This window comes from Mirounga leonina, unplaced genomic scaffold (genome assembly GCF_011800145.1).
Source record: "Mirounga leonina isolate KUSES-001 unplaced genomic scaffold, KU_Mleo_1.0 Mir_126, whole genome shotgun sequence".
NCBI lineage: Eukaryota > Metazoa > Chordata > Mammalia > Carnivora > Phocidae > Mirounga > Mirounga leonina.
Window position 1 is genome coordinate 22062348 of NW_023270314.1, and position 26305 is coordinate 22088652.

At 39.5% G+C, this 26305-nt stretch overlaps 1 protein-coding gene across 1 annotated transcript; it reads left to right on the forward strand.

Moving 5' to 3' along the window:
• The first annotated feature begins 1555 nt into the window (after window positions 1–1555).
• Window positions 1556–25788, forward strand: PTGES3 (prostaglandin E synthase 3). The gene is made up of 8 exons (XM_035002351.1): window positions 1556–2680; window positions 19521–19634; window positions 19787–19856; window positions 20352–20450; window positions 21207–21296; window positions 23405–23467; window positions 24312–24336; window positions 24630–25788. Coding segments are annotated over exons 1-8 (483 nt in total). The 5' UTR covers window positions 1556–2678; the 3' UTR covers window positions 24650–25788.
• The last annotated feature ends 517 nt before the right edge of the window (window positions 25789–26305 follow it).

Genomic DNA, 26305 nt, shown 5'->3' on the forward strand with positions numbered 1-26305 from the left:
TTATCTTGAATTATTTTCCTACACTCTGGGCTAGCCCAGGCCAGGAGTTGGCAAACTATAGCCCACAGACTAAATCCAGCAGACTACCAATTTCTGGATGGCCGTCAAGTGATTTTTACATTCTTTTTTTTTTTTTAAGATTTTATTTATTTGAGAGAGAGAGCACAAGTGGGAGGAGAGGGAGGAGGGTCCCTGCTCAGCAGGGAGCCCGATGTGGGGCTCAATCCCAGGACCCTGGGATTACAACCTGAGCCAAAGGCAGACGCTTAACCAACTGAGCCACCCAAAAGCCCCTATTTTTTTTTAAAGATTATTTTATTTATTTTTTAGAGGGGGCAGGGAGAGTGCAGGGGCCAGGGCAGGGGGAGAGGGAGAGGGAGAATCTCAAGCAGACTTCCTGCTGAGCATGGAGCTGAGACAGGGCTAGATTCCAGGACCCTGAGATCATGACCTGAGCCAAAATCAAGAATCAGACCCTGAACTGACTGAGCCACCCAGGTGCCCCAATTTTTACATTTTCAAAAGGTTGGAAAAGAATATCTTGGGCCATGTGAATATAAGAAATTCAAATTTCAGCATTCTTAGTTTCCTTTTTTTTGAACACAGCCACTCATTTGTTTACATATTTTTATGGTTGATTTCATGTTACAATAGCAGTCCAGAAGGTGCCAACAGAGACCCTGTAACTTATCTGACTCTTTAAGGTAAGTCAGCCAACCCCTGACCTAGATGCTCTTCTCTCTCTCTTCACCTATCAAGATTCCTGCTTGAAATTCCTCCCATTCATTCCTGCTGTCACCTTTAGGAGGCTGTCAAAGAAGAGTTCTCAAAAAATTTAAAAACATAATTCTCGTACAAATATAAAATTAACACGAGCCAAATATTTATTTAACTCATTGATGGAACTAGTAAGATGGTAAAGCCGGTTTCAGGAGCATTTAAAGAACTAGGTATTTATAGCCATAAAAATAAAGAGAATAAGGCTGCAGGTTAAACAAAACTGGCTAGTGTTCTACAGAGAAATAATACTATAACTTTGGGGTTAGCTTTTTTATCACTCAGAAATTTTGAACTCTAAGTATATTATAAATAGCAAAGTCAAACATAGGTACCTTCTCCTAGAGAACAATCCTTGGGGAGGCAGGTTAAACCATGTCCCAGTATGAACTGAAAGGTCATCCCTTCACTCCTTGCTTTATTTCCATGTTAGGGACTAATTTTTCTTAACAAGGCCCGACCTAATCCTTCCAGTCAATATCGACCTCTCCTTTTATTCTCCCATTACTTTTTGTACTTCCGTTATTGCACTCTATCTTGATTTGTGTATTTTGTTTTCCTCAACAGGCAGTAGGCTCCTTAAAATCATAGTATTTGAAAGCTGGTATTTAACACCCCTTTCAAACGAAGCATAGTGTCTAATGTCCCTAGTTCCCATTACCTGCCCTTCTCAGCATAGACCACTAGGTCCTTAATGTTAATACTTAGCCAATACTTTGCAAAATGTCTGAGAACACTTCAACTTCCTTTGTGTTCCAGCTGGCGGTGCACGGGTGTATTTGTCCCTCACTCCACTGTTAGGTGGCCTTCTAGAGTAGGCAGTACTGTTTTCGTTCTCTTGGTCACTACCCCTCATTAGAGCCTAACCAAGTCCAAGGCACAAAGCAGCAATTCCAGAGAGAATGGTTGAAAACAGAGGGGAAACTCCTCCCCCCATAAATGCGTTTGGAGACACCGAGTGTCCTGGTCTCTCCATTCTCACAAACCGGGACTCTCGACTTAAATAACCTCCCTGTCTCACCTACAGCAGTAATTATCTCAAAGCAGGGGCAAATGCCCGCCCCAAATGGCAAACGTTCCTCCTCAACCAAAGACCTCAAATTTCCGCGGCCTCTGGAGGGGGTCTCCAACCTTCAGAAAAATGGCCAGGTGCCCCCAGGCCTTCGATTCTCAAGTTAGCCTTTTTCCGCAAGTATCACCAGCACAGGCTTTTCACATCTTTTTGCGGGAGAAGGTTTCCTCAGTGGACTGGTTTTACTCCCTCAATAGTAACCGAGCCGTTTCACTTTTCAAGCCTCCCCACTCTGCGTCCCTCCGCCTCAGCGTTCCTCCTGCTGTCAACACAGCCGTTTCTCCGGGAGACGGCCCGACCCGCGTGGCCGGGCGGTTAGGTGGCCAACGGTTTTCCAACGCGAGGGGGGAGCGCGGGACGAGAGGCGGGAACGAGTCGGACCCGAGTGAGCCGACGCAGGGCGGGGCCAGCGCCGGGAAGGATCGCGAAGGAGCTGGGAGGCCCCGCCCTTTCCGTAGATATCTCTAGAAAACCGCGCAGGAGCCCGAAAACAAAGAGTGCGCACGCGCGGCGGCAGGGCCCGGGCATTTTGCTGCGTCACCAGCCGCCGCCCGGCCTCACCACCCCTCGCTCGCACGCACGCACGTTCATTCTCCGTCCTCGCGCCCCTTTTCCTACACTTTCCTTTTCTCCCCGACCGGAGGAGCCGCTCTCTTCGCGCAGTGCATTCTGGGGACCCAGGTCGAGCCCGCCGTCGGCTGAGGGTAGCGAGAAGAGGCCGCGACCGGGAAGAAAACGCCGAGTCGCCACCGGAGAAGAGTCGACTGCCCAGCAGCTGCCGCCGGAGAGGCCCGCCCACCCGTTCGCCCGTCCCCCTGCCCCGTTCACGATGTGAGTGCGACACCCGGCCGAGGGAAGGTCGTCCCGGAGGGAGGCCGAGGCCGCGCAGGGGGCTGCCGGGAAGCTGCCCTCACCCCTCCCCCGCTTTCGGCCCCCTCGGCTTTCTCCCCTCGGTGGCGGCAGTCGCTCTTTCTTGTGGTGGGAGGTCCAGTATCCATGTTCCGGTTACCGTTGGCGGGTGGAGGACATTTTTCCTCCAGATGTCCTCTTTCCCCACCTCTGAACCGTCCCTCGGCTTCCCCGCGCCGCAAATCCCACTTTTCCTCCTTCGCCAGTCCGGGTTACTTTAACTCCGTAACTTAGCCTTAGGCCTTCCTCTCCTGTGAGTTTTTTGCCATGCGGGCGCCCTGGAGGCGCGGACCCTCTTAGATAGACACTTGGCTTTTTTGGGTGGTCTGATTCTGCGGCTCCGTGATGTTGGGACCAGGCCCTGGGACAAGTGCACCTGTGGAGAGTGCTCCCTGAAGGCTGGCTGGCGGTGCTCCTCGTAGAGCACCACGCGGCCTTCCGCCGTGAGCGACAGGTACTGCTAGGCAACTGCAGGGAGGTCATACCGTCATCACAACTTCTTTCCGGGATCGTGATTTCTTGGGAATGGGTCTTTCCAGGCCTCCTCCTAACTCCAGTCTTTTGATGGGAGTGAAGGTTGCCAAAACTCAACCTTGTCCCAGGCCGCGAGGAGTTAGTATTGAGCAGGTAGTTCGCACGTGTCGAGTGGAAAGATACTTGGGGACGTTTTCTGTATTCTACATTAAACTTGAGGTGAAGTTTCATTATTCTTTTTTAATTAACGGTGAAATAGGTACGTAACTGCCTTCTTGTTGTCTTTAAGAGCTTAAATTTGTTTACGTTGAGGTGACAGTTTTTTGGTTTTTGTTTTTTAACAATTTAGTTGATTATGCTAAAGAAAAAAACCATAGTGATTTTTTTAAAGATTTTATTTATTTGACAGAGATACAGCGAGAGAGGGAACACAAGCAGGGGGAGTGGGAGAGGGAGATGCAACACCACCCCCCCACACACCCCTCCCCGCCGAGCGGGAGCCCATTGTGGGCCTCGATCCCAGGACCCTGGGACCATACATGACCAGAGCCGAAGGCAGACGCGTAACGACTGAGCCACCCAGGCGCCCAACCATAGTGATTTTTAAACGAATAGGAATCTTTGGCAGTCCCACTTCCAGGCCTTACATTCTTCTCAGGAAAATTTCCGTCCTTCTAGATGTGAGAATTGTCGGTTTTATGGGTTTTTTTGGTACTAACTCCTCCCTAAAAGTTTTGTAGAGAGAGTAATTGAAGAGTAACAATTTTAATTCCTGTGAAAAGTAACACACTCTCAAAGGTTTACTTAATAAAATAATGATACAGTTGGTGAGTATATTGGACTAGACATCTCAATGTATAAGTAATGGATACACTACAGCTGGTTGATGATGAAGAGCAAGGAAGAACACAGTAGTATTGTATAAAAGGGATATATTAGAATTTTGGAAGGATCCCACCCCCGTGGTATCTAACAAAATACTTTATGTAAAGTAGCTTTCACTTTTCCCTTTGAAATCTCTGTTCCAAATAATGTAACAGGTTTGTCAGTTTTAAAATGCCTTTTATACTTTGAAACTCCATGAGGAGAAAATAAATTGTCTGAGAAGCTACCAACTGTTAATAGACTAATGTAGCCAAACAAAGTATCTTTTCACTAAGAAGTACCCTTAAAATGACTTGAAATATACTTTTGGGAGGTCACATGAAATAGTTAAAGAGATAAGAGACATTAGGTAAATAGATTAAAAACTCAGATGAAAAGTGTAATAATCAGTATTCCAAAAAGCAGTCCTAACTTACAAGAATGCTACATTCAGTGTGTTTTGAAGAGACCAAGTAAATCTCCTCTTTAAATGCCATCTTGCAAATTATTTAGGGGATCTTCTTGAACTAATGACTTGAATAAGTTTACAAGATGAATATTATGAATCAGTTGAGTTGAAAAAAACCTTTAGTGGGTCATCCAGTTCTGGAAGAATCTGGCAGATAAGCGTTCATTTTGTGGATGTTTGCTATTAACATTTTATTTTATCTATTTTTTTATTTTTTAAAAACTTTTTTGTTTAAGTAATTTCTGTCCCCAGTCTGGGGCTCGAACTCATAAGCCCGAGATCAAGAGTTGCGTGCTCTTCTGACTGAGCCTGCTATAAAACTTATTTTAAGGTGGAGAGAGACATTCATGCTTGGATATTTTAAGGGTTTTACAGTCTCTTTTTTCTCACTTGAATACTCTTTAGTAGTGGTTTCTAGATACATTTCTTTGAATCAGGTTTTTATAATAGTTTACATAAAAACTCAATCTCTCACCCCCTTTGGAGAAGGCCAGATTTTAGGACCTCCTCTTCTTCTTTTTTTTTTTTTAATTTTATTTATTTATGTGACAGACGCAGCAAGAGAGGGAACACAAGCAGGGGGAGTGGGAGAGGGAGAAGCAGACTTCCCACTGAGCAGGGAGCCCAATGCAGGGCTTGATCCCAGGACCCTGGGATCATGACCTGAGCCAAAGGCAGACGCTTAACGACTGAGCCACCCAGGCGCCCGAGGACGTCTTCTAACGTGGAGGTGGGGGTGCTAGTTTGCTTTTTTTTTTTAATTAGCTATTATAGTTGGTTCTAATTCTAATTTAGACTCTATGACAATAGATACAAAGTAAAAGGTTTTGTTTTTTAAAGGAAAAGTTTTCTGTTTGTACTTTTGTTTGTAAGTTTTTGTTGGATTTTTGTTTTTAGTAATCTCTACACCCAGTGTGGGCCTTGAACTCGTGACCTGGAGATCAGGTCTTCTGGCTGAGCTCTTCTGACTGAGCCAGCGAGGAGCCCCTGTTTTATTTATTTTTGATCTCTTTGAAGTCATTCTTTGGGTTGTTTTCTACTTGAGTTAAATTCTCCAGAAACGTACTCTAGCATTGGTTAAAATCTTGAATATTTTGCCATCACTGAGTTTTGTAGAATTGAGTCCCCAAAATAAAATCATCAGTCTTTGGCCTCCAAAACAAATTGTAATAGTGAGCATATGGTATATGGTTAATTTCTGTAAGTTAAGAGTAACTGATGGCTTTTGTTCAGTGTTGATTTCCTAACCAATGTAACCTGGTAACTGGATTTTCTTCTTTTTCTCTGTGCTTAGTTAGACTTTAACTAGAAAGCAGTTGAAACTGGAAGTGACAAATCAGTTCAGTGCTGGCAAGTATAAACTGTTAATTAAGATACCCATGTTTAAATGTATTTTCTGTTTCAAAATCTTCTCAGAGCTGTATCATTTTGGGGTCTTGGGTGGTAGTGATTGTCACTTCTCAGGAAAAAATACCTTTGTAATATGGGCTGTTTAGAATCAGTCTAGTTCTTAAATGCTTAAGATATCTGAGTTCCTAAATTGGAAATTACTGAACCTAGTGTATTTTGCTACAGAAATACAATGTGTGTTGTAGTAAACTTTTGCCATCTACTGTGTAGATTGGCAATGATAGATTTTAAATTGAGGCTGACTTCTCTGCTTCCCTAGGTCACCTTTGAACTTTTAGTTTTTCAGGAAGATGCCAATTACTTTAAACATTACCTTAAGCAGTTGTATGCCCTCCCCCATATTGTATTCCAAAGCCATAATGTGCCGTTGTGCATTTTCTGTACAGTAGTTGATCTTCATAGGTTGTCATACTGTATTGCTAAAAAGTGTTTGTCAGGGCCTTTCCAACTCAGCATTTTAATTATCTTTGTGTACTGGAAGGATCCAAGTTACAGGGAGGTGTTCTGAAAATTTTTTGTATGTATTTAAGTTCCAGGATCTAGTTCTTCAAATACTAATTCGGACAGTGCTAATTAGTATAAGGAACTGCCCTAGATAGGATTAGAACTCAGGATTTCTGACAGAAGGCTTGTTTTTTTCCCTTTACAGAGAGGGAGAATAATTTTCCAGATGATCCTTTTATTTCCAAAGAAAGAAATATGTCTCTGTAGTTCTGTTTTATTATCTAAACGGTTTCTGTTAAAACCTGTGCCACTTCTTGACATATGGTAATGGAGCCCAGAGGCTCTGAAATTTGTAATGGAGGCAATGAGACCGTGACCTTGTTTGAGTCTTATTTGTATGAAGAAAGATTACTGTATCTACTTTGGAGATGTTTAAAAGGATATGTGCCAAAGAAGGGAATGTAGGAAGGTTGGAGTTGCTTGGAAGAAAGGCACTAAGTTTTGGAATAAATTACTATCTTTAAGAACAGCTTTCATTTTTATGTTTTATTTATTTTTATTTATTTATTTTTTAAAAGATTTTCTTTATTTATTTGACAGAGCACAAGCAGGCAGAGAGGCAGGCAGAGGGAGAGGGAGAAGCAGGCTCTCCGCTGAGCAGGGATCCGGACGCGGGGCTCAATCCCAGGACTCTTGGGATCACAACCTGAGCTGAAGGCAGCCACCTAACCGACTGAGCCACCCAGGCGCCCCTCACTTTTATGTTTTAGAGTAGGGATTACCAAATAAAGGAACTAACACAGAGGTTCACAAATGTTCTTGGTTTGCCCCTTTTTGTCTTAGTAGGTTGTTTTTTGGGGGGGTTTTTTGTGGTGGTGTTGGCCAAAAGGAGTAACCTAGCAGTTCTGTTTATTATGGAGTTTGGTCCAAAAATTTAATTTGTCCGAACAGCCTTGTAATCTTTGAAAAGTTAATACACAAAAGTTGAAAGAAAAATGTCATTTCTTTTATAACCACAGTTACTAATGGAATATATATGCCCTTTGGGCACTGTAACTTCTTATACCTTGAATTCAGATTGGATACTTCTGTCTCAATTTCTGTTCCCCACTGATTTTTTTATGGGTTCCCCCCTTTTTATTATCATTATTATTTAAGATTTTATTTATTTATTTGACAGAGAGAGACACAGTGATAGAGGGAACACAGCAGGGGGAGTGGGAGAGGGAGAAGCATGCTCTCCGCAGAGCAGGGAGCCCGATGTGGGGTTTGATCCCAGGACCCTGGGATCATGACTGAGCTGAAGGCAGACGCTTAGCCAACTGAGCCACCCAGGCGCCCACCAACTGGTGTCTTGACTGAGGTTGAGTATCACTAAACTTTTCTCAAATTTAAAATATCTTGCAGTAACCCTGTAAGTTTCTCGTGGTGCCCTGATGCACCTTGGCACATAATTTGGAAGCCACGGGACTAGCATGTGTATTCAGATCACCTTTCCAGAAAGTTTTACATGGTAGTCCAACTGACCTACAGATGATCTGAAAGTATGAGAAGCATATCTTGGGATTTGTTTGAGGAAAGATTATGTGTGTAAGAGAGTGGTATTAGACATTTGTAGACAAGGCTTTTGATGAAGGAAAAACTGCTCAGCCTATGAACCTGGAACAGCTATTTCCCTTTTTATACCAGAATTTCATGTTTCCATATCATTTCTCACTTAGAACAAACTAAAAAAGATTTACCTGTGTCTTGATTCTGTTTTGCAAATGATAGACTATTTGACAGACTTAGTTTTAAAAAATCAGTAATTCTGAATTTTATAACCTCTTACTGCTGACTTTTTCTTGGTTTTAATGAGTTTTCTTCTATAATCCTTGATGTTTAGAGATACTCTGAGATGTATAAAAGATTAGTGAATCTAGTCTTTTAAAGAAGCTTCCTACTAAATAGAAATGTTTATTCCTAAACCTAGAATATATTTACTTCATTATTAAGCTTTAGTAAAAAAACTAGTCTTGTGATTTCTGTTGCTTTATCTTTGAATTCAGAGTGATCCTTTAATTCAGACAAATAATCATTCTCTATTAAGAATAAACTTACAAGGGAAATGGTCATTAATTACTTAAGTACAGTTGACCCTTCAGTAACACTGGTTTGAACTGTGTGGGTCCATTTAGGCAGATTTTTTTTCCCAGTAAATACAATACAGTACTGTAAATGTATTTTTTCTTTTTTTTTCTTTTTTTTTTTAAGATTTTATTTATTTATTTGAGATAGAGAGCACAAGCGGATGGGAGGGGAAGGGCAGAGGGATTGGGATAAGCGGACTCCCCACTGAATAGGGAGCTCAATGCAGGGGTTGATCTCAGGACCCTGGGATCATGACCTGAGCAGAAGGCAGATGACCAACTGAGCCACCCAGGTGTGCCCCCCACTTTTTTAAGTAGGCTCCATGTCCAGCATGGGGCCCAATATGGGGCTTGAACTCAGAACCCTGAGATCAAGACCTGAGTTAAGATCAAGAGGCTGATGATTAACCTACTGAGTCACCCTAGCACCCCTGTAAATGTATTTTTTTCTTAGGACTTTCTTAACATTGTCTTTTCTTTAGTTTTATTGTAAGAATACAATGTATAATATATATATAGTATACAAAGTATGTGTTAGTCTACTGTTTACATTATCAGTGAGGCTCTGGTCAACAGTAAGCTATTAAAGTTTGAGGGGAGTCATAAGTTATGCTTGGATTTTCCATTTTTTAGGGTGTTGGTGCCCCTAACTCACATGTTGTTCAGAGCTCAGCTGTCCTGATAACCAGAGAATGTTACTTTTTTTTTTTTTGAGAATGTTATCTTATGATGTATAACCTATTTACACATTAAGAAAGATAAACTGTAGTTAGTAATGGATCTGATCCCTTTACCCCCATATTTCTTAGAAGATTTTTGGACTAAATTTCATCTAACTTGAATGTAAGCTTTGTTTTGTTGACTGCTGTATCCCCAGAACAATTCCTAGCCCCATGTTTAATAAATATTTGTTTACTGAATAACATTCAAACTCTCAGTGTATTTTAGCTGCTAGGCTTGGCTACATGAGGTGCTTGATAGTAAGGGTTGGGCCTAAGAGGGGTTTTTTACGATTAGTCCTGTATTCTGCTATATCACATTTCAGCCAAATTCAACTATATCTCCTGTAGAAAGTAGATCAGTGGTCAGTAGTTGAAAGATAAAGTTGATGAAAGCCATCTGTAAATTAAATATCTGATTTTATGTCTTTTTTTTTTTTTTAAAGATTTTATTTATTTATTTGAGAGAGAGCACATGAGAGGGGGGAGGGTCAGAGGGAGAAGCAGACTCCCTGCTGAGCAGGGAGCCCGATGTGGGACTCGATCCAGGGACTCCAGGATCATGACCTGAGCCGAAGGCAGTCGCTTAACCAACTGAGCCACCCAGGCGCCCGATTTTATGTCTTGTTAATTGAGGTTTTGCTGTATTGGGGGAAATCTGGAAAAGAAGTACTGCCAAATCCATATATACCCTCAAAGTACATTTGACTTGTTTGTGGGTCCTTTATTTTGGGAATAGTTTGTTGGTTATGTTTTGGTTAGACTAACTGATCTGTCCTTCTAAGAAGTTGGGGGTGCCTGGCTGGCTCAAACGGAAAAGGGTGCGACTCTTGATCTCAGGTTCCGGGATTTCAGCCCCGTGTTCAGTGTAGAGATTACTTAAAAAAAATAATAAAACTTTTAAAGAAGTTAGCTTTTCAGTCAAAATTAATATTCATGGGGCACCTGGGTGGCTCAGTCGTTAAGCGTCTGCCTTCGGCTCAGGTCATGGTCCCAGGGTCCTGGGATCGAGCCCCACATCGGGCTTCCTGCTCGGCGGGAAGCCTGCTTCTCTCTCTCCCACTCCCCCTGCTTGTGTTCCCTCTCTCTCTGTGTCTCTCTCTGTCAAATAAATAAAATGTTTTTAAAAAAATTAATACTCATTTTCCCTTTTTTCCTGTTTGATCAATTTCTAAATGAGGCCATCAGTTAAAGATAAAACAGATTTTTAAATTTTTGCCTATTTTTATCATAAAGATTATTGTTAATGAACATATCTGTGTATCACATTTTTCAGTCCCTTAAATACTTTTACAGAAGTAGGGCATTTTTTTAAAAAATGGTCATTATTGCTATTTTTTCCAGTACATTTGTGCTATAAAGAGCCTTTTTTTTTTTTTTTTTTTTTTTTTTTAAGTAGGCTCCACACTTAGTGTGGAGCCCATCGCAGGGCTTGATCTCATGACCCTGAGATCAAGAGTCAGATGCTTAACAGAGCCACCCAGGTGCCCCCAAGAGCCTCTATTTTGTGACCAAATGATAGTATCCTAATTATTTTCCAATGATTTAGAGTAAGGAGTCCAATACTAATGATGTCACCTTTGTATATGATAGAAACTTTTTTGTTTTATTTGTTTATGTGTCAGAGAGCACAAGCAGGGGGAGCAGGAGAGGGAGAAGCAGGCTCCCCGTGAGCAGGGAGCCCAACATGAGACTCGATCCCAGGACCCTGGGATCATGACCTGAGCCAAAGGGAGACACTTAACTGACTAAGCCACCCAGGTGCCCCTCTGATAGAGACTTTTCGAATTTATTTTTATTTTTTTAAAGATTTTGTCAGAGAGCACGCGCGTGCGCACACAAGCAAGGGGAATGGCAGGCAGAGAAGCAGGCTCCCTGTTGAGCAAGGAATCAATGTGGGACTCGATCCTAGGATCATAACCTGAGCAGAAGGCAGATGCTTAACCGACTGAGCCACCCATGCATCCCAGATAGAAACTTTTTTTTTTTTTAAGATTTTATTTATTTATTTGACAGAGACACAGCGAGAGAGGGAACACAAGCAGGGGGAGTGGGAGAGGGAGAAGCAGGCTTCCTGCTGAGCAGGGAGCCCGATGTGGGGCTCGATCCCAGGACCCTGGGATCATGACCCGAGCCAAAGGCAGACGCTTAACTGAGCCACCCAGGTGCCCCATAGAAACTTTTTAATAAGGAAATCAGTCTCATTGGACCACTGATGTGACAGCAAGATACTAAAGATTTCTTAGGGAATACACCGAAATGTGGAATTTTATGTAATCCTATAGGATTAGCGTGTGTGTGTGTGTGTGTGTGTATTTACATCTCCCATGAGATTGCTCTAAATCATCTACTTCAGGGAGCCAAATTTGAATTATTGTATTAACTTTGTAGGCCTCTCACTTCAATAGTAAAAGTTTTTTGTTTCACTAAGTTTTGATGTACAGACTCAAGGCGTTTCATATTTGCTATTTGTGATGGTCTGGAGTACCTGCTCATAAAAATTTCTGGACATTGGAAATTCTGAGAGAAAAAGAAAATAAAGATGGAGTGTTGACCATAGTGTTGGTCGTAGAGACAAGTCATATGATGTAGAATTCTGTGTGGAACTTTTTCCCCCTTCAAGATTTCCAAAGCTCTAAAGGAATGATAGCTGCCATTTGTGTGTGTGTGTGTGTGTGTGTGTGTGTGTGTGTGTGTGGTGTCTCCAGGGACATCTGTGACCTAGCTCTAACATGGTTTTCTTTTTTTTTTTTTTTTAAGATTTTATTTATTTGAGGGGCGCCTGGGTGGCTCAGATGGTTAAGCGTCTGCCTTCGGCTCAGGTCATGGTCCCGGAGTCCTGGGGATCGAGTCCCGCATCGGGCTCCCCACTCTGCGGGAAGTCTGCTTCTCCCTCTGCCTCTCTCTCTCTCTCATGAATAAATAAATAAAAAATCTTAAAAAAAAAAAAAAGATTTTATTTATTTGAGAGAGAGAGAATGAAAGAGAGAGCACATGAGAGGGGGGACGGTTAGAGAGAGAAGCAGACTCCCTGCCGAGCAGGGAGCCCCAAGCGGGACTCTGTCCAGGGACTCCAGGATCATGACCTGAGCCGAAGGCAGTCGCTTAACCAACTGAGCCACCCAGGCGCCCCTCTAACATGGTTTTCAACCTTCAGCTTTATGAACTTACCCCAAGTTAGGTATGTCTGTTTTTCCAATTCACAAAAGGCTTGAAGTGGTTTTTGTTTCGTTTTGCTTTTAAAGATTTTATTTATTTATTTGACAGAGCACAAGCCAGGAGAGTGTCAGGGGGAGGGAGAGGGAGAAGTAGGCTCTCCACTGAGCAGGGAGCCCAATGCGGGACTCGATCCCAGGACCCTGGGATCATGACCCGAGCCAAAGGCAGACGCCTAACGACTGAGCCATCCAGGTGCCCCTCGAGGTGTTTTAATTGTCTTATAATTCAGTATGCCTTGCACATAGTAAACTATCAAAAGAATTGCAGTGTTTGAGAAATGTTCCTTAGCAGATTTTTTCCATTTAGTTTTGCTGGTGGTCTAGTCTATTTGGACTGCTCTAACAAAATATCACAGACTGGGTAGTTTATAAACAGAAATTTATTGCTTTACCATTCTGGGGACTGGAAGTCCCAGGATAAAGGCACCAGCAGGGTCATCTTCTGGTGCTGGAACCCACTTCCTGGCTCATAGCTTCTTGCTGTGTCCTCACAGCAGGGAAAAGGGGGGTGGGGATCTCTCTGGGGCCTCTTTTTGTAAGGCATTAATCTCATTCATGAGGGCTCTATCCTCGTGACCTAAGCACCTTCCAAATGTCTTCCCTTCTATTATTACCACACTGGGCGTTAGGATTTCAACATAAACATTTCAGGGGGATGCATTCAGACCATTGCACTGGTGGATCATCAGATCCTCTCCTTTTTTTTTTCTTTTTTAAAGATTTTATTTATTTGACAGAGCACAAGCAGGGGGAGCAGCAGGGAGAGGGAGAAGCAGGCTCCCTGCTGAGTGTGGGGCTTGATCTCAGGATCCTGAGATTATGACCTAAGCCAGAGGCAAACCCTTAACCAGCTGAGCCACCCCAGGCATCCCCTGTACATTCATTTTTTTAAAGTGAAGGGTGTTTGTAGTTCTCTACAAATTTGAATTAAAAATCACCAGATTCTAGCATATTAAAAATGGTATTGGGGAACAAATAATGGTTTCCACTCTGTCTTTTTAAGACAAACTAAGAAGTTTTACTCAAAACGAATTTCAGGTTCTGCAAAATTCAGTTGTTTGAACCGACCTGGCCCTAATGTTGAGCTTGGAAGCTCTTGTCAGAAGAGCACGGAATGGGGGCCCCTGGGTGGCTCAGTGGTTAAGCGTCTGCCTTTGGCTCAGGTCATGATCCCAGGGCCCTGGGATCGAGTCCCTCATTGGGCTCCCTGCTCTGTGGGAAGCCTGCTTCCTCCTCTCCCCCTTCCCCTGCTTGTGTTCCCTCTCTCACTGTGTCTCTCTCTGTCAAATAAATAAATGAAATCTTTAAAAAAAACAAAGAGCACGGAATGTCCCACTGTGGGGGCTTTCAGTTTTGTTTTAGGTAATGGATTATTGACATAGCATATGCAGAGGTAAAAGAAAAGTTTTCATTTACTTCTATAGGTATTTACTATTAATGTGAACTGACTGACTTGCATAGTGGTTATGAATTTTGCCAATGTTAGTGTAAGGCTAGAGATAAATCCAGTATAAATTAGGAGCTAGAATTAAAGCTAAACCAGCTTCTCTTTTGGTTAATAGAAAAAAGAAATGTGATAAGTGGGATTTCACAAGCAATTGAGTTCCCATGAGTGAATATATGAGTTTATTACTGGTTTAGGGTTAAGTATAGGGTCACCTCTTGTATTTTTGATGGTTTAGATCAGGATTACCTAATAAACATTAAGCTTTGCAAGCCATAGATATCTCTGTCCCACATGCTTGTTTTTAGAACTCTTTAAAAATATAAAAACCAGGGGCACCTGGGTGGCTCAGTCATTAAGCATCTGCCTTCGGCTCAGGTCATGATCCCAGGCTCCTGGGATCGAGCCCCGCATCGGGCTCCTTGCTCCGCGGGAAGCCTGCTTCTCCCTCTTCAGCTCCCCTTGCTTGTGTTCCCTCTCTCACTGTGTGTCTCTCTGTCAAAAAATAAATAAAATCTTTTATATATATATATATATAAACCATTTTTGGTTCCTGAACCAACCCTTGGTTTGGATCATTTAATTTTGTTATTTGGAAAATGATTGTATTTGCTCACTAGAGCTGCCATAACAAAGTACCAGAGATGGGGTGACTTAAACAGTAGAAATTTATTTCCTCACAATTCTGGAGGGTGTTAGTCTGAGATCAAGGCGTCAGCAGGGTTGGTTTCTTCTGAGGCCTTTCTCCTTGGCTTGTAGATGGCTCTCTCCTGTATCTTCACAGGGCCTTCCCTCTGTGTCCTAATGTTTTGTAAGGACACCAGTCATGTTGAGTTATGGCCCACCCTAAGACTTCATTTTAAAGATCCTCTCTCCAAATACATTCTCATTTTGAAGTCTGGACGTTTAGGATTTCAACATATGAATTTGTGGGGGATACAGTTCAACTCATAACAGTGATCTAAACTCTAGATAACTTAATGTGAATTTGAGGAAAGAAAAAAGATTCTCTGGTTCCAGTGGTCTCAGTATGAACAAACTGAAGAGCTAATATGCTAGTTGGTTTTTTATATAGCTATTGTAATAACCATGTCACCATTAGTGTGCCCCTTCTCTATCAGAGTCTTACTATAGGCTCTTAACATGCAACTTTTACAAGGTAAACACAATCTAAGTTTGGCTACAAAAGCATTTACCCTAGTTTATTGAAATACTATTTGTAAAATGTATTGGGAATAGAATCTTTTCATTAACCAAGTATAACACAGTTTCAAAATTAGACTGGGTTACACCAAAGGAAGAAAGTATTCCCTGCCAGAATCATTTAATAACACTTTCTAAAAAGTACAGTGAACATAATTCCCCATCTACCTGTCATCTAGAGTGCTTAGCAGGCCTTTGCCACATTGCTTTATTTACCCCTTTTTTCCTTTCCTGAAGTCTTTTATTTTTATTTATTTATTTAAAAGAGTTCACCTATTTGAGAGACGGAGAGAGAGCACACATACGAGCAGGGGAAAGGATAGAGGGAGAAACAGACTCCCTGCTGAGTGCAGAGCCTGATGCAGGGCTCAATCCCAGGACCGCAAGATTCATGACTTGAGCTGAAGTCAGACACTCAACTGACTGAGCCACCCAGGTGCCCCTGCTGAAGCCATTTGTTTATTTACTTATTTCAAAAGATTTTTTAAATTTATTTAAGGGAGAGCACGGGGTTGGGGGTTGCGGGGGGCAGAGGGATAAGGAGAAGGAGACTCCCTGCTGAGCAGGGAGCCTGAGGCAGGGCTTGATCCTAGGACCTGGAGATCATGACCTGAGCTGAAGGCAGAGGCTTAACCGACTGAGCCACCCAGGCACTCATCCCCTGAGGTCTTTTTTTTTTTTTTAAGATACTTATTTATTTGACAGAGCCGAGAGCGGGAACACAAGCAAGGGGAGTGGAAGAGGGAGAAGCAGGCTTCCCACAGAGCAGGGAGCCCAACGTGGGGCTTGATCCCAGGACCCTGGGATCATGATCTGAGCCAAAGGCAGACTCTTAATGACTGAGCCACCCAGGCGCCCCCCCTCAAGTCTTTTAAAGCAAACCCCATATACTTAAGTTTTCATCTTGAATGGACTTTTTTTTTTTTCATAAAAACAATTCTTTTCATGCCTAACAAAATTAACAATGATTTTCATATTATCTTATACCCTGTCCATATTCAGATCTTCACAGTTTCAGTAATCTCTTTTTTATGTTTAGGTTGGGATGGAGATACAGCCAAGGGTCACCAATTGTACATGTTTGATAATTCTTAGATTTTTTTTTTCTTTTTTATTTATTTGAGAGAGAGAGTGGGCGGGGGTGGGGGTTGGAGACAGAGAGTCTTAGGCTCCTCACTGAGTGCAGAGCCCCGCTCGTGGCTGGATCTCGTGACTCTGAGATCACCACCTGAGCTGAAGCCAGAGTTGGATGCCTAACTGTGCCACCCAGGCACCTCTCTTAAGGTTTCTTTTAAGAGGCAGTCCCTCTTCTTCTTTATAGCCTTGATTTAACAGTATTCTGGATTTCTCACTTCCTCGTGGTATCATTTGAGTGGTTTCTTTTTCTCATATTTTTTGTAGACTGGCATTAAGTTTACTCCAGAGTATATCATGTTGCATGAAATTGGGAGGTTTATGTTTGGTTGTCCTACTTTTCTAAGATGGATCATAAGTTCTTGATCAGTTGGTCATCTAATAATTTTTAATGGTTTCATCCATTGTTGATCACTGCCAAATCAGTTTAAGGGTTGCAAAATGGTGACACACTCTCCCTCTTTCCTCATTTTATTCCACTCCAAAGCTGAAATTCTGCAAAGAAGTTTCCTTCATGAACTGGTCCTATTCAGTTACCATGAATAAAAGGAAAGAAGGAAAAAAATGCCTAATTCTTTATCTTTAACTGCTAATTTGTAGAGAATTGGAGCTGTTGTAGCATCTTTTGGTGGTCTAGAATTGTCATTGGCCAACGTGGGGAGACCCTTATTGTTGCCTCTGGTTTTGACTGACCTCATGGTTTTTAATAGCTTCATTTGCACAAGCTGTCCCAACCTCATCTGTATTTCCCACCTCAGGACTGAGGTCAGCCATTTCTTTGTAGGAAACCGGATTCCTTTAGTTGGAAATAGTATTTTGGCACTGTGGTATTCTTTGTTCAGATAGTTATTATGAGCACTTTTTAAACATAGGACTATATGGTCATTTCAATTTGAAAATCTATAAACCTAGAACTATTTAAAGTTTTAATTATTTATTAAGTTACCAAATATTTTCAGTTACAGACCAACATGTTTTACCACATTGAGAACGCCATTTTGGTAAGAAAATGAGCTAAAAATAATGTATGACCTATTGTGACCTATTCATAAAACTCCTAACTTGTTTGTTAGCCATATTAACAGCAGAAGTTTGGTTAGACTTTTCTTCAGAGGCATGTAAAAATCTTTTTTTTTTTATTTTAATCTATTGATAGATGCCTAAAGAAATAGCTTTTACCCTTGCTGATTTGCTGGTATTTGAAAACTGCCATCCGTAATTGTTTACCTACTTTAGATCTGATATCAATATCCCAGAGTGGAATATAACTAGTCAAGTTTAACAGTTGTATAAAAATGCTGATGAACACTAGGCTGCAACTTTTTGTTTATAGGAGGGACTTTAAACTGCTACTCTTTAGGGTTGGGAATTGCAGAGCTTGGAAACAAAATTCCTTTCATTTGAGTTTATGAGTAGTGCTGGAACATAACGCTAATTAACTTTTTAATTTTTAGGTTTACAGAACAGTTCAAAGAATACAAAAATTCCTGTATAGCCAGTTATTTTAATTTTTACATTATCAGTGCAGAACATGCTTATTTTTAGAAAATAAGTGAACCCATTGAGAATAATGTGGTTCTGCTTCTTTTCCCTCATTGTCTTTCTGGTTCATTCTGTAGAGGCAAATCCTGTTGGGGTGTGTATGTGTGTGAATTCTAGGAATTTTTATGCATATGAGGATATTTAAGAATTTTCTTAAAGATTATATTTTTAAGTAATCTCTACACCCAACGTGGGACTCAAACCTACAACTCCCAAGATCAAGAGGTGCATGCTCTACCGACTAAGCCAGCCAGACCACCCCATAAAGAACAGTTTTAAAGAAACAGGGCACCTGGGTGGCTCAGTTGGTTAAGCGTCCAACTCTTGATCTCAGCTCAGGTCTTGATCTCAAAAAAAAAAAATAGAGAAAATAATCTTTATCAGCTATATTTGACTGCATTTGCTTTTAGTAGTTTTTAACCATATCCTAAAACATAATTTTAATGGATGGGTAGAGCTCTAGGTGGCTGACACCATGAAGAAGACAGGTATATTGCAGGAGACAGGAGCAGAAGAATAATAAGGAAAAAGCAAATAGTCCAGGCTCATTCTAGTATAGTGTCTGTCAGATACATATGTAGATAGAGTAGAAGATAAGACTGTAAAACTTAATTCTTTAATGTCATTATTTAGAATCATAAAAGTTTGTTAGGAAAATTGTTCAAAAAAATGGTTTCTTGATAATAGAAATAAGCTACAGACGAGAACTTCTTAAAAAACACTATCAGTTTGGGGCACCTGGGTGGCTCAGTTGGTTAAGTGACTGCCTTCGGCTCAGGTCATGATCCTGGAGTCCCAGGATCGAGTCCCACATCGGGCTCCCTCCTCAGCAGGGAGTCTGCTTCTCCCTCTGACCCTCCTCCCTCTCATGCTCTCTGTCTCTCATTGTCTCTCTCGCAAATAAATCAAAAAAAAAAAAAAAAAACAACTATCAGTTCTACCATCATCTCCCCTCCCCTCCCCCTAGTTCCTAGCATTGTAAGTAGAAATGTTTAATACTGCGTTTCTTTTTTTTTTTTTTTAAGATTTTATTTTTATTCTTATTTGTCAGAGAGAGCGAGCAATCACAAGCTGGGGGCAGCGGCAGGCAGAGGGAGAAGCAGACTCCCCACTGAGCAAGGAGCCCAGTGCGGGACTCCATCCCAGGACCCTGGGACCATGACCTGAGGCAAAGGCAGACGCTTAACCAACTGAGCCACCCAGGCATCCCTAATACTGCATTTCAATCGACAGTGGATTAGTTCTGTATGATTTCTTAATTCTGTGAAGTTGACATTTAGGAGCAAGGCTCTAAGGGAGTGGGCACATAAATTTTGACAGGGCTTCCTAATGGTTAACCCTATGAGCATTGTTTCATTTTTGAATTCTTTCCTGTTGTGAAATCAGTATCACCATGTTAACTTGGAATGCAGCTGTTAAGAGTAAAGATGTATTTGAAATTATAATAAACTGCCTCAAGGGGCGCCTGGGTGGCTCAGTTGGTCAAGTGTCTGACTCTTAATCTCAGCTCAGGTCTTGATCTTAAGGGTTGTGAGTTCAAGCTCTGCATTGGGCTCCATGCGCATGGAGCCCATTTAATAATAATAATAAACTGCCTCAAAATGATCAGTGTTTGAGTGGAGGTGTACTTACATTAGCCATACTTTGGAGGTTATGTAAATACTCAGTTAATGAATTCCAGCTTCATTTTGTCTAATTTTATCTCTTTGTAGGCAGCCTGCTTCTGCAAAGTGGTACGATCGAAGGGACTACGTCTTCATTGAATTTTGTGTCGAAGACAGTAAAGATGTTAATGTAAATTTTGAAAAATCCAAACTTACATTCAGGTAAATTACCATTTTACATCGTTGGGTAAAAAGCTTGTATTAGACAACTGACTAACTTTGGCTTGCTTGTTTTGTGTTTTCACTGAGGTTATTACTAATATTTATCTCTCTGAAGAGGCTCATATTCTTATTTATTTTTTTTTTTTACACAGTTGTCTTGGAGGAAGTGATAATTTTAAACATTTAAATGAAATTGATCTTTTTCACTGTATTGATCCAAATGTAAGTAGTCTTGATGCTTTAATTCCAATTTAAATCTGAGGAAATGGACATACATAAAGTACTCTTTTTAGCAGTAAGAAGTAATTGTTTTTCTTAACAGTTCAGAGGCTAACTAGGCATATTTATATTTTTGTGATATTTTCCTCTTAGAACTACTTCTCTGTATACTCTTTGTTCTTGCTATCACTGTTTGGACTTAGGGCAGTATTCTTGAGGCTTGCCTTAATCTAACTTTATAGAATCTTTATTCTATGATTATATCATATTTAGTTAATTTTTTCTAAGGTTTTATTTTATTCACCTTGTGCAGGGAGGGAAAAGTTCTTTGCAATTTTGATAGCTAATGAAATTTTTAGTACTCTAAGGGATGTTTCTTTGAGTTTAGAGAAAATGTAGGGAAAAGAAATGAGAGTTGAAGAATGACAAGCTACTTTCTATTCTATAGTGATATTGGAGAGAGAAATGGTGTGATAGTGCTTTTGTTTTTGTTTTTAGGATTCCAAGCATAAAAGAACGGACAGATCAATTTTATGTTGTTTACGAAAAGGCGAATCTGGCCAGTCATGGCCAAGGTTAACAAAAGAAAGGGCAAAGGTATGTTTCTTTCCCTTTTTGGGAGGGAAGGTTTAACATTTTTATTTTAAATAATAAAAGACACATTGTTTGGCATGAGGAATATAATGTTTCTGTTTCATAGTTACATGTTATTAAAGTCTTTTGTTCTATGTTTTTTCCTTCTTTGGGTTTTATTAGTTTTAACTTAAAACCAAAGGTGGTCAGAACAAAGTCAGTCACTAGTTGCTGCAGAATGTTTTGCTGAATTCAAGAGGCAGATTTTTCTTAGAAGGCTTTATAAGTTTCTTATGTATCATATGGGAGCATATTTTAGTGCTACAAAAATCAGTTGCATCTGAGAATAGTTCCTACCAATGAATGAATTTTGTTTTATTATCATCATCATTTATTATTTTTTAGGTAGGCTCCACGTCTAGTGTGGAGTCCAGGGAGGGGCTTGATCTCACAACTGTGAGGTCAAGACCTGAGCCAAAATCAAGAGTCAGAGGTTTAACTGACTGAGCCACTCAGGTGCCCCTGTTTTTGTGTTTGTGGGTTTTTGTTTTGTTTTTTTTCTTTAAACTAGGATTGTTTAACAACTGTGAAGAAGCTTTGTGAGACTGTCTTGACTATTACTACTGCATTTGACTTCATTCTGATTTTTCTATTCTTTTTTTGTATGTTAATTCCATGCCGTACTAGTATGAACCCACAGTTCCAAAAAGATAGTTTTAAGGTACATACCTGTAAGTTTAAGTTAACCTAATCATGGGGTGATGTTTGTATTATCTGTAGCTTAATTGGCTTAGTGTGGACTTCAATAATTGGAAAGACTGGGAAGATGATTCAGATGAAGACATGTCTAATTTTGATCGTTTCTCTGAGGTAAGTTCTTGTTAAATGCATTTTGCCACCTCTCAGTACATTTCTATGTGAATTTAATTTGGTTTTAAAGCACCTAGTGGTATTTAAGACCTGAATTACTTTACTTTAAAGGTCATTCTGCAGCAAAACAAAGTAAGATCTTAACAGTGGTCATTAAATCCTGAAGTTTAACATTCTTTTATAATTAAAAAAAAAAATAGTGGTAAGTTCTAAAGTTGATGCATACAGACAAAAAATAAACCGTATTATCAGTGCAATATAGCTTGGGGGGTTGTTGGTTGGTTGTTTTATAGCTAGTTCTTATTCTTATATTGAAACTGATTTTTTTTAGGAGCATGGATAAGTTTGCATTTTAGAGCCATGTAATATGAATATAAACCTTTAAACACAAAAATGGTAGTGAGATGTGCATAATGAATGGTGTGTAAGGATGTCTTAGTTTGCAAAATCAAGGAAAGGATTCCCCCCCCCCCCAGGAAAGGATTTAAGTAAGCCTATTTTTCCAAGATGTTATCCAGATTCACATTGTGATGGCCAAAGGGAAAGATCGTTGATCTCCCTTGAGGTAGAATAAGCCTTATGAAATAAATGTACAGCAGTAAAGCTGATTAGAAAAAGAATATTAGGTTCTGAGTTTGAAGATAAAATCCATTTCATGGCAATTTGAAGTTTTAATTGACTAGATTTTGTTTATATTTCTTCTTTGAAAACTAAGAGCTAAAAAGTAGTAAATAGTTATGTATGCAACTGCTTAGTCAACACCTCCTCACATGGTTCCGGCACCTTGATTTCAAATTAGAGGGAAAGGGACGATATGAAGATTCTCTTCAACTATGCTGTTTCTATTCCTTACCTGTAGTAATTGGTGCCACCATTTTACCTAGCTGTGCATGACACAGCTTAACACTATTCTTTTTACTGTCTGTATCCAGTATAGCATTAACAGCTATCTTTTGTTCTGTTTTTTTTGTTTTACTTCCTTAATAGTTCTTGAATGTATTCAGTTCGTTCTCTTTTGCCATTGTATCCTCAACAGTTAGCATTATGCTTATTAGCACATTTTGAGCATTTTTCCTGCTCAAAGAAACTTAACCAAAGTGTTCAACAGTGCTGTAGGGAATCTCTTTACTAGTTACTCATATTATTCAACACTAGGTTGCCCAGAACTTTTATACTGAGCAATTTTATAGTTAGGTATCTTTTAAAGGCCTTTTCTAACTCTAAAGTGCAGGTAAGCATAGATTTTGGAAGTTTTAAATTTTTGTTTATAAAGTTATATATGTAACCATATATGTGAATATTTTAAATTTTAAAAAATTTACAGAAAAGTTGTAGCTTGGGGACATAAGTCCCTCCCAGTCTATTAATAAATTAGTTTGGTTATTTGTACCTTTTTAAGTAATTAACTGCTTGCTTTATGATCAGAAACTAAAGATAAGAAATTAGTACTTCATGTAAGTATATTCTGTTGTTAGTTCCAATGTATTGTGAGTATACAAGAGTATTTACATATACAAAGGTATTATAATAATATAATACAAAGGTATTATTCTCCATAGTATGTACCTTTTATTTCAAGAATTATGTATATTTTCTGTTTTTAACATGTTATTGCTCTTTAGTCTTTGATTTAGCATTCAGGCCTTTTATACAACCTAATCATCCTGAAGGTCTTTATTTTAAGTCATTTATTGGTTCTTCACAATATTTAAAACTATAATGAGAATACTATAATACACATGCCACTTAGCTTAAGATACAAAGCTTTACAACTACAAATGAATCCCATTCTTTTCTTTAGGCACCAGAGGTAAGCACTATTCAGGATTTCGGTGTTTAATTTCTACATCCTACATAAATATCTTGCTGGATAAGTTTTAATAACTTCACTTTTCTTCAGTGAGAACATAGTCTTCCTACAAGTTGTCAGGATTTTATGTAATTACCTATATAATCTACCTTTTCCAGAAAGGAAGGTACTTAACATTTGTTTTGCTTTTTTTATTGGTGGAAATCTGTGGACTTAAGGTTTATTCTGGAGCTTGCAACCTAATAACTAGGGCTTAATTTAACATCATTTTTAAAACTAATTTTTACACTTCAAATAGATGATGAACAACATGGGTGGTGATGAGGATGTAGATTTACCAGAAGTAGATGGAGCAGATGATGTAAGTCTCTAAATTCTTTTCTCTGTTTACTTAAATAGTAAGAAACAATGTATTTATAGGTTGTTTTATATAGATTTAGGATTGCTTTTTTGGCCACTTCTTGTTGTTTGTTTTTTTTTTCTCTAAGAAATATAGGGAAAAGCAATTTTTGAAATGTGCTCATTTTTGAAGGATAGGTATCTGCTAGGGACAGGTGTCCCATGGACCATTCTTAAAGGGACCAGATCTCAAGAGAATCACTGCATAGAGACATCATATGCCTTATTCAATTAAGAGTTAGTTTAGGGATTATTTTGACTAAGTTAAACGGGTTTTGCAGCAGGATTGGTCAGAAACCATAGAGTGAATAGATGGACATTATGAATCTGTAAGAAGGATAAACTGGATAACTTTCTCAACATTCCACCCGCTGGTATCCTGCTAACATCTTCAAGAAAGTTTTTCAGTACAGTTTGAAAAATACTTAGACAATTCAACAGCTAGGATTGGAATTCATTGTCTTCTGTCAGTCCAGTGGTTTTCACAGTGAGCCGTTTTCCTCTTCCATTGAATGCCAAGAGAAACCATTTTATACCAAGTTTCAATCAGGTTGATAGGAAGGGATTTAAAGGATGAGCACCAATCAAGTCACACACCTTACAGGGAGGTAGATCCTCAGCTGTATGTCTGTTCATCTTAAGTAAACTTGTTCTTAAGTCCAGTGATTAAATTCATAAGCTTGATATAACCACATATCTTTGCTACTTTAATAAAAGTACAGTGCTTCAGGTTTTTAAGGCAAACTGTTCAGTTAGCAGAGTAATGTTTGATCAGCTTGGTAACTTTAAAATTCTTCCTTCTGCAGGATTCACAAGACAGTGATGATGAAAGTAAGTATATTTGTAAAAGATGTTTACACAGTGATCTTTCACATCAAAGACCACAAACTCTCAAAATAGAGATGTTAACTTCTTTACAATTCTTGGGAGAAAAATTATTTCTTCACGGTCTCTAATAAGATAGCCAAAGCAGAAATTTAAATGATTCAAAATTTACATTAAAAAAGACAGTTCCCTATGAAACTATTTAACTACTGTTGACTTTTTTTTTTTTTTTAAATATAATTTGGAAGTTGATAGATTGTTCCCTTGTACTTCATACTAATCTTTTTTAAATCTTTCAGAAATGCCAGATCTGGAGTAAAGAATGTTGTCCACCGGATTTTGAGAAAGAAAAGTAACTTCTCTGCAAGATTTCATAATTGAGAGAATTCTTGAGTTGATAGCTCTAAAGGCAGATGCTGTATTTGCCTCCTTTAACCCATTTTTCAACTTGTTTGTTTTTTTAAAGGCTTCACTAAGGGTTGATATGTACCATTGTATGGGGCAATTTTAAGTCAGCTAAGGCAATAACCTTATGCATGAACTTTTCCCAGACTTCCATGATGCTTTTGAGGTCCTAGGCAATTGATACAGCAGTTGTGATAAATAAAAACATTTCACCTCAGTCTCCTTTACTTCATAACATAGATACTGACATGATAGGAAGCTCTTGGCTTAGAAGAAAGATAACTAAATTTTAGATTTTAGAAAATGGACTCAAAGTGGCTGATGAAACAAATTGGTTGATACCTTAAACTTGGTAACTTGTTGTTCCTCTGGTATATCCTCCAGGATTATTCCACTAAAGTTCTTATTTTTCAAAAAATTTACTTCACATTATTGTAAGTGATCACTTGTCAGTGTTCCAGATGTATCTTAGCTAAAACTAGTGAATGCCCTAACTTAGGTGGTTTTTGAAGCCTGTACATTTGGTATTGTTTGACCCTTAAACTTTTACATCTCTTAGCATGGAGGACGAAGAAAGGCTGTACATTGTTGCTTGAGAGTCTGTACATTTAGACCAAATTGTATTTGCACTGTCAGTATGGCAAATGAGTGAAAAAAAAAATGTTAATACACTATTGGATTTTTTATTTCTTTTTTTGATTCAGCTTGTCCCAGGCTGAAAACCTCAATTTATGTTCATGACAGTGGGATTTTTTTTTTTTTAATGTCTACATTCTTTCTAATAAACTGTTGGAAGACTTTTTTGGCTATCCTTTTAAGTGTCTGGTTTACTGTAATTTCATGTATTACCATTTACTGGAATGTGGAGTTTTTATTTTACTTGAGGAAGAATTTGGGTGTATTCCTTTGGGAAAAAAAGGCTTGCTGTAATGTCAGGAAACCTTTTAAAAGTGGATCTGTAATAGCAAATTGTAGATGCACTTTGCAGCAGTTGGAAAAGAAAGTGTTGTGATTTGATTGAAATAAAACTAAATGTGTTGTCCTCCTATAAATCTTTGAGCTTCTGCATTTTGGCAGTTTTTATTCCCTCTAACTTCTGTGTATTTATCATAGCATAGAAATGCTTCCTATTTCAGTGTTTCTTTATGTTCGACATTAAGGACCTGTGTTACAGGCAGTATTAAGTGCTGGGGATATAAAGACAATCCTTCAGGTACTTGCTGTGCGCAGGGAGTCATAGGTTAGGCACGGGGGACGAACATTGGACAAAAACTTGAGAGATGGGAAGTGTGCTATAATAGGTTTGCATAGGGCATTATGGTGATTTCTAAGGAAAACACAACCTTTTTCCCTTCCCCTGTTAAGTACATGACTGTTCAGAGTGATACTCAAAAGCATTTTCTTGAAATGCTACAACTAGAAAATCTGTCCAGGAGGCCTGAGCATAACACTTGGCATTCGACTCTGTTTTATTATGTTATAGAAGTATAACATGGGTTCTGGTTCTGTTAAGGAATGCAGTTTCTTCAAAGTCCTAGATTTTTTCACATTGAAGGGTATGTTTGAACTT

Coding starts and splice junctions, on each gene's coding strand:
- PTGES3 (XM_035002351.1), top strand. Junction 19,635..19,786: donor AAATCCAAACTTACATTCAG/GTAAATTACCAT, acceptor TTTTTTACACAG/TTGTCTTGGAGGAAGTGATA. Junction 24,337..24,629: donor ACAAGACAGTGATGATGAAA/GTAAGTATATTT, acceptor TAAATCTTTCAG/AAATGCCAGATCTGGAGTAA.